The 14,692-nt window shown below is 43.3% G+C and overlaps 1 protein-coding gene across 1 annotated transcript in view; it reads left to right on the forward strand.

The window, feature by feature from the left end:
* SSH3 (slingshot protein phosphatase 3) overlaps positions 1 to 14,692 on the forward strand; it is a 496,888-nt gene that overhangs the window by 96,224 nt on the left and 385,972 nt on the right. Inside the window, exon 3 of the mRNA XM_069628949.1 lies at positions 2,273 to 2,468. Coding sequence (XP_069485050.1) covers positions 2,273 to 2,468 — 196 coding nt within the window. The remainder of the gene's footprint in view (positions 1 to 2,272; positions 2,469 to 14,692) is intronic.

A 14,692-nucleotide genomic window follows, 5' to 3' on the forward strand; every position in this document is an offset into this window, starting at 1 on the left:
TGATACAATTTCGGCAAGTTAGAATGTATAACTATGTACACGCTGCTTGCGTTCTTTTGGATCAGAAATGGAGCGCTTCCTCCCCTGAATAGGGCATTCGGGTCTATTTGCCTGTTATCATTGGTGTCCTATCACTAATATTTGATAGCCTACTCCCAATCACTGCAAACCAATGTTCCTATTGTGTAAAATTGATCGCCCAATCTTATTCTTCATCAAGGAGGATTGAAATGATCACTTCTTCCCGTTCTTCTTTTCCCCTGTTTTCCTGCTTTCACCTTTTCATTGCCAACTCTTTATTCTCGCATTTCTGTCAGTTTATTTATTTTTTAATTTATAAAGCACACAAAACCTGTGGGCATCGAGGCACTATTACAGGTAGTATACATTACATACAGGGTAGATGTGACCATAAAAGGTGGTTACACAGCCTGAATACATACAGAAGTGAAGCTCCTGGCTAGAGCATCAGGGCAGAGGACACCATATTAAGGAAACAGCCAGGTTTTGAGGGCTCTGTGTAGGCCCCAGTACGATTCTTGGGGCCTCAGGGCAGGAGGGAGTCGACTTATCTGTTAACCTCATTTTTTTTTTTTTTACAGGGAATTGTAGTTATTTGTATTCATTAAGTTTATATAGCGCTTTACACCAAAGCGCTTTACATTTCAACAAAAAGAATACATAGGATAATAGAAGCATAAAATTACAAGACATGAAACAAACCATCAAACACAGTATACAGACCAATTTACAGCGGATAATGTAAGAGCTATAGATCAGGGGAAGGAAAAAGGGATGAAGTAAGGGGGGTCGGGGTAGGGGAGGAAGATGCGATTACAGGGGGAAGGGAAGTAGGAATGGGGAAGAAGGGAAGTTGTAGGGAGGAAGGATGGAAAGAGGGATAAAAGGGGATAGGAGAAATTAAAGAGTGATGTCAGGAGGGGGGGGGGGTGAAGAAGAAAAGATTTTAAGGAGGCACGGAAGGAGGTGTACGGGGAAATGGAGCGGATAGAGAGCGGAAGAGCGTACTGGTGCAGAGGGAATTGCACATGCACATTCAGAAATGTTATCTGTCAAAACCGTGCATCGACTATTTCTTGTACCATTCAACCAATGTATTAAAAACTGACTTTAAAAGAAAATCAGCTTCGTGGGCAGATTTTATCCTGGTTAACCCGTGTTTGATCCACTAGTAGTGATTACTAGTGCACTGCTGCAACCGCAATCCTGCACCTTTCCCCATAAACCCTTGTGTGCTTCTGCAAGTGTTTGTTCATCTCTATTCTGCTCCGTCGTCTCCCATTCTCTTACATGTTCCCCTTTTACTTTCTATCACAGATAACAAATCTGGTTTACTCTGGGATGGGACACAATACACCATTATCCAGACAAGTCTGCGCTCCATACGTTAGACCACTACCGCGTTGATCTGCACAATATACATACTTGAAAACCTAACATTTCTTTTCCACACTCCTGGGCTGTGTTCTCCTCTCGTCTTCCGTTTTTATTTATATATTTATGTAGCGATGAAGTACGAAGAGGGTCAAAAGTAAAGATGGAGGGAACAAAAGTTATTCAAAGTAAAAAGTAACATTCTTCCAATCACAACTCAGTGGGGCGAGCATTCCATGCTTTGGGCTGTAAGGACTTGAAAAGAGCATCCATAACCCCATGTTTATTTTTATGTTTAGGCACCTGCAGAAGCCCACAAGAACTGGACTGCAGTGGTCTAGAAGGAGCGTAAAGTTTCATGCGCACTTTAAGATAAATGGGCACATTCCCGTTTATACATTTGTGAGCCAAACAGAGCGGCTTAAACCTTACTCTAGCTGATACCTCTAACCAATGAAGCGTCCTTCTTGCGGCCGAGACATGCTCTGTTCTAGGGAGGTCGCAGACCATACGAACCGCCTCGTTTTGCAGCACTTGGAGTCTATCAAGGCAGCCTTTGTTTGCTCCAATCAGCAGAGCGTTACAATAGTCTAGGTGCAGCATTTTAATGGCCCTAACCAATGTCTCTCGGTTTTTTGGTGACAGAACATTTTTGGTGTGTCTTAGTACTCTTAAATGGTAATGTAAATTGGCAATTACCCTGTCCACTGGTGCCTCTAAACCCATGGATGCTTCCAGGTGTATCCCTAAGGCCTTTCTTTTGTGCTGTACTCTAACCCCTCCCTCTATGTTCTCACTCTCTCCTACTCTTACTGTGCCGACTTCCTCACTCTTCCACCCGTATCCTTTTTCTTCATATTTTTCTTATCCTTCACAGGCACAGTTTTGTGATGGTGAAGGGGGCGGCTCTGCTTTTGCAGGAAGAGGAAGAGGAGACTGAGGCGTCTTCATCACCCTCTTCGTTACACAAGACTCACAAGCGGAACAAGAGCAACCACGACCAGGACCTGCAGCAGAGGGGTCACTTGCAGGCAATGGTGGACCTGCTGCGGCCCGAGGACAGCATCAAACTGGTGAGTCCGCTTTGAAATATCATAGTCCTTGTTACATGAGTCTCTGTGAGATTGGACACAGGCAGTGAAATCGCCTCTTCAAGATAATTTGATCTAGAGAAATACTACATTGAATGAGCACAGAGACAAAATTCCTCTAGCTCTACTAACAGTATTGACGCATATTGCTGTCTGAGAGGGTTGATGTGGTGTGGCCTACATCTACATGCCAACATCATCCATTCCATTCCATAACTAAAAGAAGGAAAAGGGGAGGCTTTGTACGCTAGCCTCAGCAAGGCTTCTGTCTGGCCCAGTTTATACTTGACTTGTTTTCAGTCTTCCAAAGTTCTTTTTCCCTAGCAGGATATTCTTTTCAGCCTTCCATCTTAGTTAAGTATTTTGTTCGAAAGCAAAATGCATTGCTATTCGCACCATTGGTTTGCAAATTGAAAATCCCGGGTGCTAATAGCAGTAACGCGCCAGGGCCCATCGGTGAGGCCGAGTGCTATAACTTATGCCCCAGACCGTTTGCACCCGATCGGGTGCTATTGTTATAGTATTAGAATGACCACACACAATATACTGTTTAAGAACACATAAGCATTCAAAGGCCACACTACTGCACACTACAAAAAGCAGAATCTACATATAAACAGTTATTTGAAAGCAAAACCAGTCCTTTCCTACTTAGCCACTTCAGTTACTGAGTTCCAGCTTGACCCGTTCTGTGGCAAGTCCAAGGGAATGGGTTAAGACACTCACAAAGTCCCACAAAAGAAAATGTGGACAAGACAGCGATGCACACTTTTTTTTTTAATGAAAAAAAGGTTTCCCACAAAGGAACAGTGCAACTCCCAAATCCTAAGCTCTGATGGGACCCTAGGAAGTAATCCCAGACAAGACCTCCCCTAGCCACAAACAGATAGTTGTAGGGTTGGACTTATACTGGTTGAATCCTCATGGAAACTGAGGCAAAAAAAAATTGGTATGCAATCTTGACCCTCAAACCTGGACTTGAACAAATACCATCTACAGGTAAGTAGTAAACTTTGGGGACATCTACTCCACTCATGCCTTTGGTCTGGTTGCAGGAGCTCCAGCAGTTGCAGGTGCAGTTGTGGGTTTTGGTGACTGATTTGTGCCTGGCTAGTGGCAGCTCTAGTGAACCAACGTCTGGGCAGGACTGACGATTGTGACGGATGTCTGCTTTGACTAGCACAACGTTGGAATACCCTCGGGATACTTCAGGTGCAGGGAGTGAATTTGGTGACACTTGACAGGATCAAGCAGAGTCCAGGTCACAGGGCAGTAACTCGGCCACTAAACGGGCCTCTCTTCATGGTGGAGGACAGCAGCAGCAGACAACCTGGTTCAAGTTCCAAGACTGATGGATCTACAGGCCTTCAGACAGGACATTGTGTGAGGAGCAGCAGCGTCCCTTCTGAGGATGGCCCATGGCCTGGGGTGATCCAGTGATGCTTGCACGGTCCAGAGCGCAGGACTACTGCTCAGAACTTGAGACTAGTTGAGTTCACCAGTATAAGGGAGGAAGGTACTAAGTGAGTATATATCCTCTTGTCACAAATAGATGGTCCGGAGGTTCCCTGGTAGACTGCTTCATCAATGCTGGCCTGCAGCTGCAGTCCTCTGGCATTCATGGTCTCTTTTTGTCTTTGCATACTTGGATCCCAAAAGTCGCCAGACCTGCTGCCTATATCCCAAAATACAGACTGGGTGCGACCACAGCCATACAATGGTAAGAACCTGCAATATTTAAACGGGCATAGGCCCACCATCCACCTCATACCTGCCCAACAAAAGGCAGACCTTGTCTGGAATGTCATTTGCGACCAGAAAGTTCCAAGGCCCAGCTCATTCAATGCAGACACACAAAGGAAAGACTGTTTGTCCATTGGTCGACTCCCGCAAACATGTGACGCAAGCTATGTCAGTTTTCACTGAAAATTGACTTCAACCAACTGGATCAGGAATGTTGAGTAAATGGCACTCAAGAAGACATTATTGTGGTAAGATCAATTTTCTGTACAAGCCTCTTCTGGCAACACCAAAAAGGTCACAAACCTTAGTCACAGAAGAAAGGAAAATGACCCAAATTGTGCCTGCAGCATTCCACTGTAAGGTGGGTTGTGCTACAGAAAAAGAGCAAAGGTTAAAACAAAAAAAAGGAACGGTTGAAGCTCTACCCGCACTTGGAGCAGAAGGACTGCCCAGTATATCCCAAACCAAATAAGCACAGGAAAAGAGTGAGCATAAAAATACCTCTCACCCCACAATATAGCAAATAATAGTATCTATATAGGATATGCAGGTGGTCCTGTTGCTGTCCATTGAGGGAAAGCTGGAATTAAGCGAAAAGTGAGCAGTTCCCCAGCACTGCTACACAAAGGACAGAACAGAGGGCTGGCGCCTTAATTGAAACTGCTTATCTTTTTCAATACCAAACTTGCCCAGACAGGAAATACCCACAGCCATTAGAATGCTTAGTCTCCATCTCTGCTAGATAGACTTACTGTTCATTTATTTATTTATTTGTATAGCAACAAGACAGGCATGCCCACGGGTATCCGAGCGCTCACAGCAACATATAACACAGAGTTCTTTGTTACCAATTACCATTTACAGCTTCTACAACATACGTTCTTAATAGCTATTGTTTTAACAGGTAGTTGGGAAGGGGAGACTCCTATACTGTATATTCTAAAACTATTTTTGGTATGGTTTTTAAAAAAGTTCCTAATTGTCTTTAGTGGTCTTGTTTTCTATAGCTTTGCTTAAGTATTGTTGTGTGTTATTTAATTGACTAGGGCTAAGTCTGCACCCATAACTCTGCCATCCACAATTAACTTAATTTACAAGTTCTGTTAGATGTATCTTTATGACTTACCTGAACCTTAGGCCGAGTGGACGATGTAAAACCATTCAATATATGTTGGCTGTTTTTTTAGTCAGAGCGCCAAATAAGTTTTGAAGTGGGAGTATGTTACTCCCCATTTTTTTTAAAGTTGGGTAAAAACGCTTTTTTAGGGGGTAGAAAAGGAAGTTACATTCCCAATGGGAGTAATTAAGCAAGTAAAAATGTAACTGTAAAACAGAAATGTTGGATAATAAATATTTCTTTGCACCAAGTTATTCGTGCACATTAAAATATAAATGTTTACCTCATCAGATCAGACAGTAATAATAGAAGAGTTTCTTTCTGTGGCATTACTGGCATTACGCTACTACTAAGACAAACCTATTTGTGGAGCTGTGTGGCTGAAGTGATGGGGACAGGCGTCGGTAGGTGTCTGTTTCCTGATTTTGTTGTGAGTATTTTTACTCCCCGTTTTTTATTTTGTAATATTTTCCTATTTTTAGGGCTTAAAAGTGGCTGATGCAACCTTTATCTGTAGGCCTACTTTTAGTCTTTCCTCACTACCAACTATTGGCAGCCATTTGCACATTGGATAATTTCAGATAGGTATAAAACCTCTCTTCAGAGACTGGGCAACTGACACATCCAGCGGCAAACATCTGTACCCTCTGAAAACAGTATGGAGCAGGGGCCACTTTTCTTGGTTTGTGTCCCCCTCCCCCCTCTTTAACTGGCCTACAGTGGCTACAAGGCAGGTTCAACTGGGCACATAGGCAGTAACCCAAAGTTCCAACAGGCAGGGGTGGATGTTTAATCCTAAGCACTTGGGTTTCAAAATAGCATAAATGTGTGTCCACAGAAGCCAGGTGGCAGTTGGTAAAAACTAAATGACATGTCTGGTTTTGACATTTTGGATACTAGGATTACACAATTATACAGCAACAATCATTTGATGTAATTTAGTTGTTAGCTTGGTGACTCGTTCATTACCGCTCCTGGTGTGTATTAAGTTTGTCTGGGCTGGCTCTACCCACAACACCATGTGGGTCCAGCCCAGAAACCCTCTTTGATACCCCAGAGAAATCTTGTCCATCCTCCAGGGAACTGGAGCACTCCATGATGGTTCAGCTGAGAACCGGTCCCTCAAAGGCGGACCTGCCATTACAATGGCCAACTCTCACCGGGTTACGGATTAGTGCAGTTCTTTGGATGTAGAGGAAGGGGCGGAGCTAGAGTAGACCAGGAAATCAGTTCAGTCCACAGAGTCCCACCATCTTGGATTTCACTAGGGCTCCCAAACCTCCTGTCCCTCTCCTCACTTCAAGCAAACCGAGTACTGTGGGTATGACATCACCGGGCAAAGGGGCACTTTATACCACCGTCTGGATTGGATCCCTTACAGAAAGCTATAAGTGAACCCAGTCATGTCAGCCTTTTTCCTATAGAAAGGGAGACCCTGCCCATAGTTGGTTCTTCAAGAATTGTCCAAAGATGAAAGATTCACTCGCACAACCAATGTACAGCATACCGTGATGAATCCAGGCAATTTGTCTCTTCTCCCCCTGGGGGAACAACCCTCTTTGAGGCTAAGGAGTGAAGCCCACTATGCAAGACCCTCCCTAGGGTCTGGGTAAGTGGGACCTCACTGAGAGTGACTCTCCTCTTGGGGAGCCCCTCTTCTGGCAGGGAGACATGTGGGGGGGGAGATGGCAGGGTGTGGAAGCAGCCATCAAGTTACTTGGAACGCAGGCTGAGATCGTGGGGTTCAGCCTGCGATCCGAGCCACCCGGTTGGTTAGCTCCCCTGCCATGGATGTCAATTATAAACCTTCTTCACTATTAATTTATCTTCCATCAACCCCCTGATTTTTCAACTAAGGGATACCGCTCAGTCCATGCTACCCATTAAGAGTTTCAGAGGTGTGACGAATCGAGGGAATTTCTCCCTTCTCCCCAACAGGGAGCCTCCCCTGCTGTGAGGTTAGGGAGGCGAGTCTGCTCCACAACACCCTCCCTAAGGGTCGAGGCAAGTGGAACCTCACTGGGAGAGTCTCCCTCTTTGGGGACAAGGACTCCCGTTCCAGTTAGGAACTCTTTAAGCCATATCCTGTGGTGGCATACATGTGAATATCGGATGCACAGAATAGTATACAATCCAGAGACTTTGGTGAAGAGAAAACTAAAATATACTGTTACCAACAAGAAAGAGGATCTATCCCTTTAAACAGAAATTTCCATTTAACTGGGAGAGGAGGACACACTGAGGTGAGCCGGGGCTGAGAGGTGTACGCAAGCATGTGAGGCCCCCTGGCATCGTAACAGCTGAGATGGGAGACCGCAACTTTGGAAACTGCTCAGAGTGACAGTAAAGCACCTGAGGCGCTCCGTCCACATATAGGTAGAAACCAGGGAGCAGACGGTGGTGGCGTGTTCACGATCATCTCGTAGTCGGTAGGGCGCCAACAGAACAAAGCTGAAACCACTACGCATTACCATCTCTCACGGAGAGAGAGCACGGAGGGCGGGACATCGGAGAAGACTGAGATGTTGAGAAAAGAAACAACCCCAGAGACCCTGGGCGAAGAGAGCCCCCGAGACATCACCCCACAGAGTCCAAGGTAAGGGAGAGAATTGGAGAACCGGGAGACTGCCGGCAGATCTTTATGGAATAGGAGGAACTGGTATCGGTAGAATTGACGAGAAAGTCACATTGAAGTCGAGGAAGTGGAACGATAATAATGCGAATCATGATAAATGATGCTGGAAGAGATATCAGTAAGACTGAGATACAAATTTCCTGGGAAGAGGGGAGAGTACTACTTATGTTAAGAGACAGAGAATGTAAACCAGAAGGGGAATCCTATGAAGAGAGGACAAAAGAGGCAGAAAAGAGTAAAGATAGGTCAAACAAACTGCCTAAGGAGAGGGGGGGGGCGTTAACTATCAAGAAAGCATATCACAGTTAAGGAAGCCTATACTACCAAAGTACAAAAGGCACTTCATTGGAGAGGAACAGATATGAGAGAAGGACCAAAGGAATTCCTGGAAAATAATACCTAAAGAGGAGAGAAACCCCACAGAACATTTGAAAGAGTTACAAAAACCTATACAGAGGGTCACAAGAGCCTGTTTGAAATGAACCTACTAATAAGAATCTTGAAGGCAAGGAGAGACTCCTGATCGAAAAGACAATCTGGATCAGTGAGACATTCTCCTGACCATTAATTTTGTTAGAATAATGGTAGGGTCAGTTGGGATTGGCTTTTGAACTGACCTTTTTTGTTTTTTTAGGACTTCCTGACTACAGAGGAGCACCTTAGTTATTTATATAGGCAGGGAACACCCACATAGCAATAGGGTAATTTAGAACTTTTGTAATCATTTAATAAACATAAAAATGGAAATGTGAACACTGTGTCTGCGTCCTTCTGACCCTCCACAGAGCTCAGGTCCATTACACTGGCTACCGCGAACCAGTGTGGGTTATGAAAAACCTGCTTTACATGCACAACTGGTAATTTTCTCTGTTGCCAATGCAACACCTCTGCATACAACACAGGTGTTATGCAAGGTGGCCCAGGGGCGAGAACTACTATCAGAGGACAAAGTGCCAAAACAAATGCCAGTCTGCAGACTCTGTTGGTCTGCATTCACTGAACCAATCCAGCAGAGAACATAAAGGGGCCTACTATATAGCTGGTATGCAGGGGAGGTAACGGGAAGAGTTTTAACAGGAGTTTGTCAGCACCCTTGAATATTGCCAGCTTGCTCTACCACCTTGTAGGACTCCAGCCATCCGGCCTCTGCCCTTGAAAGAACTTCATCCCCATTGACTACCAAACGAGAAGGACTTTGGCCCGCCGCAGTGCCAGTATCTTAACATTGGCTCTGTTCACATTCGCCATCTGAACCTTGGCTCATATCACCCCCTTTGATTCTGCGTCAACTCCTAACGCAATCCCCTCCACTCATCCTCCACCAATCTCTTAAGCTCTGCTTTTCTTCACCTCATTTTTTATGGCATCCGGTGATGGCTGAAATCCCACCTTTTTCTTAAGGCTCATGGATACCTTTTAGTCCCCGAAATTCTGACATCTCCTAGACCAGGGCGTAGGACTCTGGCTCCATGCACCTTGCCTGACCATATGTGTTCTAAAGTCGCTGTACAGTCTGTGTCCTTTAGTAATTAATATTGCATGCTTTTAATAGTAAGCAGCAATGTATTACAGCAATGTTGTCAATATTGTACTCCCCTCTAAAGGGTTTCCATGCAAGATGCATAATGAGACCGGAATAGCCTGGACCACAGAGTAATCCCACAGAGCCATTTAAGTGTAAAAGGAACAAAAGGACGCGGAGGGTGGTGACAGGTTGATGTTGAGATGAGGAAGGAAATTGTGTAACTGTTGGCAGGGCAGAGTGTTTTGAAGGTTTCCCATCGCTATTTATAGATCATGGGCCATTAAAACAGCATTTATCAGACCTTCCAAATGTCATTATGAATGTGTTCAGGGCCTTACTGAGGAAGAAGTGCAGAAACTGTTGAGATTAAATACTCTTACGAAGACTGTAGTGCTGGCAGATCTCTCTGCAGATTTGCCATTTTCTTTTCTTTATATTGGGATTGTTGAAATTTGATTCACTGCCTGGCTAACGGTATGCAAGTTGATTAGTTGGTACACCAGCAGTTGCTAATCTCAACACTATGCGCATCCCCTTCGCAGTCTTTCTCTTATGAGTCGGTCATGATCTGATGGTTGCCTTTTCATGTGAAACTACTTTTCTGAATTTCATCCACCAGAAAAAGGACACTGCTGCTACCCAGTATGTACCAGACTGCACTTTCATGTGAGGGAGGTGCAAAGTACCATAGGGGGACCACAACGACTTGGTGAAGGTCCATGTTCCTGTTTGGTGCAGAGGTTCCACTCTGCTGCCTACCCAGCTTGCCATGCCACTCTCTCATAGTGACAGACCTTGATGGCAATGTCTGCATCATCGCCTGTGGATCATGACACCATTTACGGACCATGTTCCCGTTTACTGTTCAGTCTGAACATGGCTGTTACCCTGCACTCATTCATTTTGACTGAGGTGACCACCATTACGACCACCCCAACATGTTTGGGTCATATTACTTTTATGAAGCTAAATCGTGTTCCTGACCAGGCTGCACTTGCATTCCGGAGGGAGAGAGAGGGAGGTGATGACCCTGGGACCTTGGACCTGCAGTGGGGTGAATGATGTGTCTGTCGCCGAGCTGAACAACCACCTATGCACTCGCCAACGTGTTCTAACACAAAACAGAATTTTTTAAAAACATTTCAATGTGAAAATTTCAATTGACTAAAATTCAAAATACAGAACATGTATAAACTTTGTTCATAAAGCATTATGGCAGAAAAGAATAATGTGATCAGAAGAAACCACCCGATAATGACAATTAAAACTAAATTTATTATTCTTGGTCACAATGCAGTGCCTCTAAAACCTTAATTTACTAAAGAAACAGCAGTACATGTGCTCTGTAGTTGAGGTAAGTGAGAATCAACATGCCAGGTTGACAAATAATTATCAAAGGGAGAAAATATATAAAAAAACGAAAATGATCACAAACCAGTAGGTGAGCATTTAATGGCCAACTTTTACTGGTGAAAAGTAGAGCATTTATGGATCAAACTAGCTCTATCATATGGAAAAAAAACCTAAAGATATTTATTAGGTTTACTTTTGTGAAAGGTCAACATATGTTTCGGCTAATGGCACCTAAAAAAATCAGGCAATGCACAAAAAACATTGACTGTTGGTGCAGCTGTAGCCGTCTTCAGGACAGAGGAGAAAAGCAGTATATAGCAGTGTTGAATACTTCATAGGCGTCATGCTATGTCGTTAAGAGAAGGCACGAAACCCACATTGTTATCTTCAAAAGATCTTAGACCAGAATGTGAAACTTCGAGAGTTACTTAATTCGAGTGCGCCGTAATGGACACTGAAGAGAACCTATTTGGGCCTCTCAGGTGTTATTAAGTGCAGGCTCGTTTCAAATAGCGACTGTGGTTGCAACTGGAGGGCTTGCGCGTGGCCTCTAAAAGAAGGGGAAAAGGGAGCCGGAAATCATCTGTACAGGCGCGCCTGTGTTGTGCTTGTTAAACGCGTCTGGCACGTAGCTCCGAGCAGCTAATTGACACGGCTCCACAGCGGAATTGGTTTCGTCCTCACTAACATCACGGACCTCGCTGGCTCCAGACGCGTTTAACAAGCACAACACAGGCGCGCCTGTACAGATGATTTCCGGCTCCCTTTTCCCCTTCTTTTAGAGGCCACGCGCAAGCCCTCCAGTTGCAACCACAGTCGCTATTTGAAACGAGCCTGCACTTAATAACACCTGAGAGGCCCAAATAGGTTCTCTTCAGTGTCCATTACGGCGCACTCGAATTAAGTAACTCTCGAAGTTTCACATTCTGGTCTAAGATCTTTTGAAGATAACAATGTGGGTTTCGTGCCTTCTCTTAACGACATAGCATGACGCCTATGAAGTATTCAACACTGCTATATACTGCTTTTCTCCTCTGTCCTGAAGACGGCTACAGCTGCACCAACAGTCAATGTTTTTTGTGCATTGCCTGATTTTTTTAGGTGCCATTAGCCGAAACATATGTTGACCTTTCACAAAAGTAAACCTAATAAATATCTTTAGGTTTTTTTTCCATATGATAGAGCTAGTTTGATCCATAAATGCTCTACTTTTCACCAGTAAACGTTGGCCATTAAATGCTCACCTACTGGTTTGTGATCATTTTCGTTTTTTTATATATTTTCTCCCTTTGATAATTATTTGTCAACCTGGCATGTTGATTCTCACTTACCTCAACTACAGAGCACATGTACTGCTGTTTCTTTAGTAAATTAAGGGTTTAGAGGCACTGCATTGTGACCAAGAATAATAAATTTAGTTTTAATTGTCATTATCGGGTGGTTTCTTCTGATCACATTATTCTTTTCTGCCATAATGCTTTATGAACAAAGTTTATACATGTTCTGTATTTTGAATTTTAGTCAATTGAAATTTTCACATTGAAATGTTTTTAAAAAATTCTGTTTTGTGTTAGAACACGTTGGCGAGTGCATAGGTGGTTGTTCAGCTCGGCGACAGACGCATCATTCACCCCACTGCAGGTCCAAGGTCCCAGGGTCATCACCTCCCTCTCTCTCCCTCCGGGAGGTTTTCTCTGTCAGTGTCCTTTGATCCTTAGAGGTGGTGCTCCCAGAAACTGGATCTGTCCTAAATGCTCAGCATGCACTTGCATTCGCAAAATTCTCTGGGGATCCGAGTCATGGTGTGAAGGATGGAGGTAGGGTTTGTTGTGGCGCAACAATGGGCCTGAGCGGCCTACTGCGTGCGCATCTCAGGGACGGGACCCTGGGGAAATAACTGTATGTGACACCAGGCTGATCTGTAATTGACTTTACCCAATGAAGGTGGATCATTTTATTTAACAAACTGGATATGAGGATCATAATGACACTGGACATTTGCAACAGTGATATCCTGCATCATAGCATCCCTTTCCCTAAATTTATTGCATGGGAGAAACTCTTGTTCCATCATCATGTAATCTCATCCGGTTCAGATTCCTTGCTATGATGAGGATGCATATTGGTTTCTTTTCTGATCTATGGCTCTGGTGAAGTGTCTGCTACTATTGAAGTGTCATCTTGTTTTCTGGTATTGATTGATGGTCCATTATGCAACGCATAAATTAGTTTTCAAAAACTGATTAGCAGAGTTTGCTAATTAAATTTGTCTTGATTAGCAAACAAACCCATTTGATTAGCTATTTTGTACTAATGTTTTTAATGCCACCAGAAGATTTCTCTAAAATGATGCATGTCACTACAAACCAACTTAAGTTTGGCACACTGCTCCCACCCAGAGGTCAGCCATGCAGAGTGAAACTTGTATTTGACATTTACTGCAAAGTAAAGTTTAAATAGGTTTCCAACATCCTCTGAAAATGGTACTGACCCTTCTTAAAATGTATTCGACTGCGGGTGGGCGAAAATACTTTGTGTCCATTCATGCAGCTAACGTTTTTACAGACACTCATCCAGGGCCCGCAAATAAATAGATATGATAAAAAGGCTCTTAAAAGAGTTTGGTCAGCAACTACATTGCACAGATTTGCAATAGGTCTGTAGATGTACAGACTGGATGGAACTATTGATCGCTACTTTAAGTAAATATCAAGTTAGCTTTGTGTATTCATTATGTAAACGACTAAGCAGAGTGAATGGCATAGCAGGCAGAGAACTGGGCAAACTAGGCAGAATATTGTAGTTTGCGGCCATCTCACTTTCAGGGTAGCGGGTATAAACCAACATGGTAAGATAGAATGTCAAGGAGTATGGGATCAGCTCATGGGTTGAGCACCAGTTGCAAGCTCTATGTAACCATCAGGCACTGGACTAGATTTGCCATCAAAGCATTTGGCTGCATGGTCCATATACATTTTCAAAGGTGTCCACTTGTCAATATGATGCATCTCCCCCAACAAAATGAAATCTAGTTGACACCTAGATTTAGTTACACTTCACTGTAAAGCATGGAGACAGTGCAGTGTTTCACAGTAGCAATACTGCATTATGTAACCTATTACATTTTTAGAAAAGGAATTGAAAGCCTTTAAAACAAAAAATAACTAACACATACTGGTCTTTGGCAAACAGGATACAGTTGGCTTAATAACAGTATTATCCTGATTTATTGCTGGTTTGCAATTATTTGAAAAATAAATATAAAATATGCGTAGCACTCCCATACAGGCATTTTGGCACATGGGTGAAGGGGATGATTACTGCTGCACTCTCTCTATCAGCCCCTTTGAACTTGCAGTGAACACAGAAAAGGGGGTGGAGAGAGCTCTGAAGGCAAGAGAGCAATGCAGGGTGAGCTGTGCTTTCATTGAACAGGGTAACTTAAATAGCTAACTTTGCTACACAAGTGGCAATTTAATTTTTATTTTTTTATTATTGTAATATTTAGTTTATACAAACTTTTATCACATTTTATAGACTCATCAATACATCATAATACACAAAAGACAGTCAATTAATTTCATCTTAATCTCCTGTATGTTTCAGAGAAAGTCAATCATTCATTAAACTAATTTTAAAGTATGGTCTAAATAGTCAATGCACAACTCAACTTGTGGTTTATACCAGTCAGTATCATAAACCACCAATTCCCCATATTTCCACTAATAGGAGCAAATTTGTTTAGGAACAAGGACCTTGAAGTTTTTAATTAGAACAGCCAATGACCAGATGTTTTAATGATTCGATTTCTGCTTTACAAAATTGACATAGAT

The sequence above is a fragment of the Ambystoma mexicanum genome, chromosome 12 (assembly GCF_040938575.1).
Source record: "Ambystoma mexicanum isolate Mex_15411 chromosome 12, UKY_AmexF1_1, whole genome shotgun sequence".
Classification (NCBI taxonomy): domain Eukaryota; kingdom Metazoa; phylum Chordata; class Amphibia; order Caudata; family Ambystomatidae; genus Ambystoma; species Ambystoma mexicanum.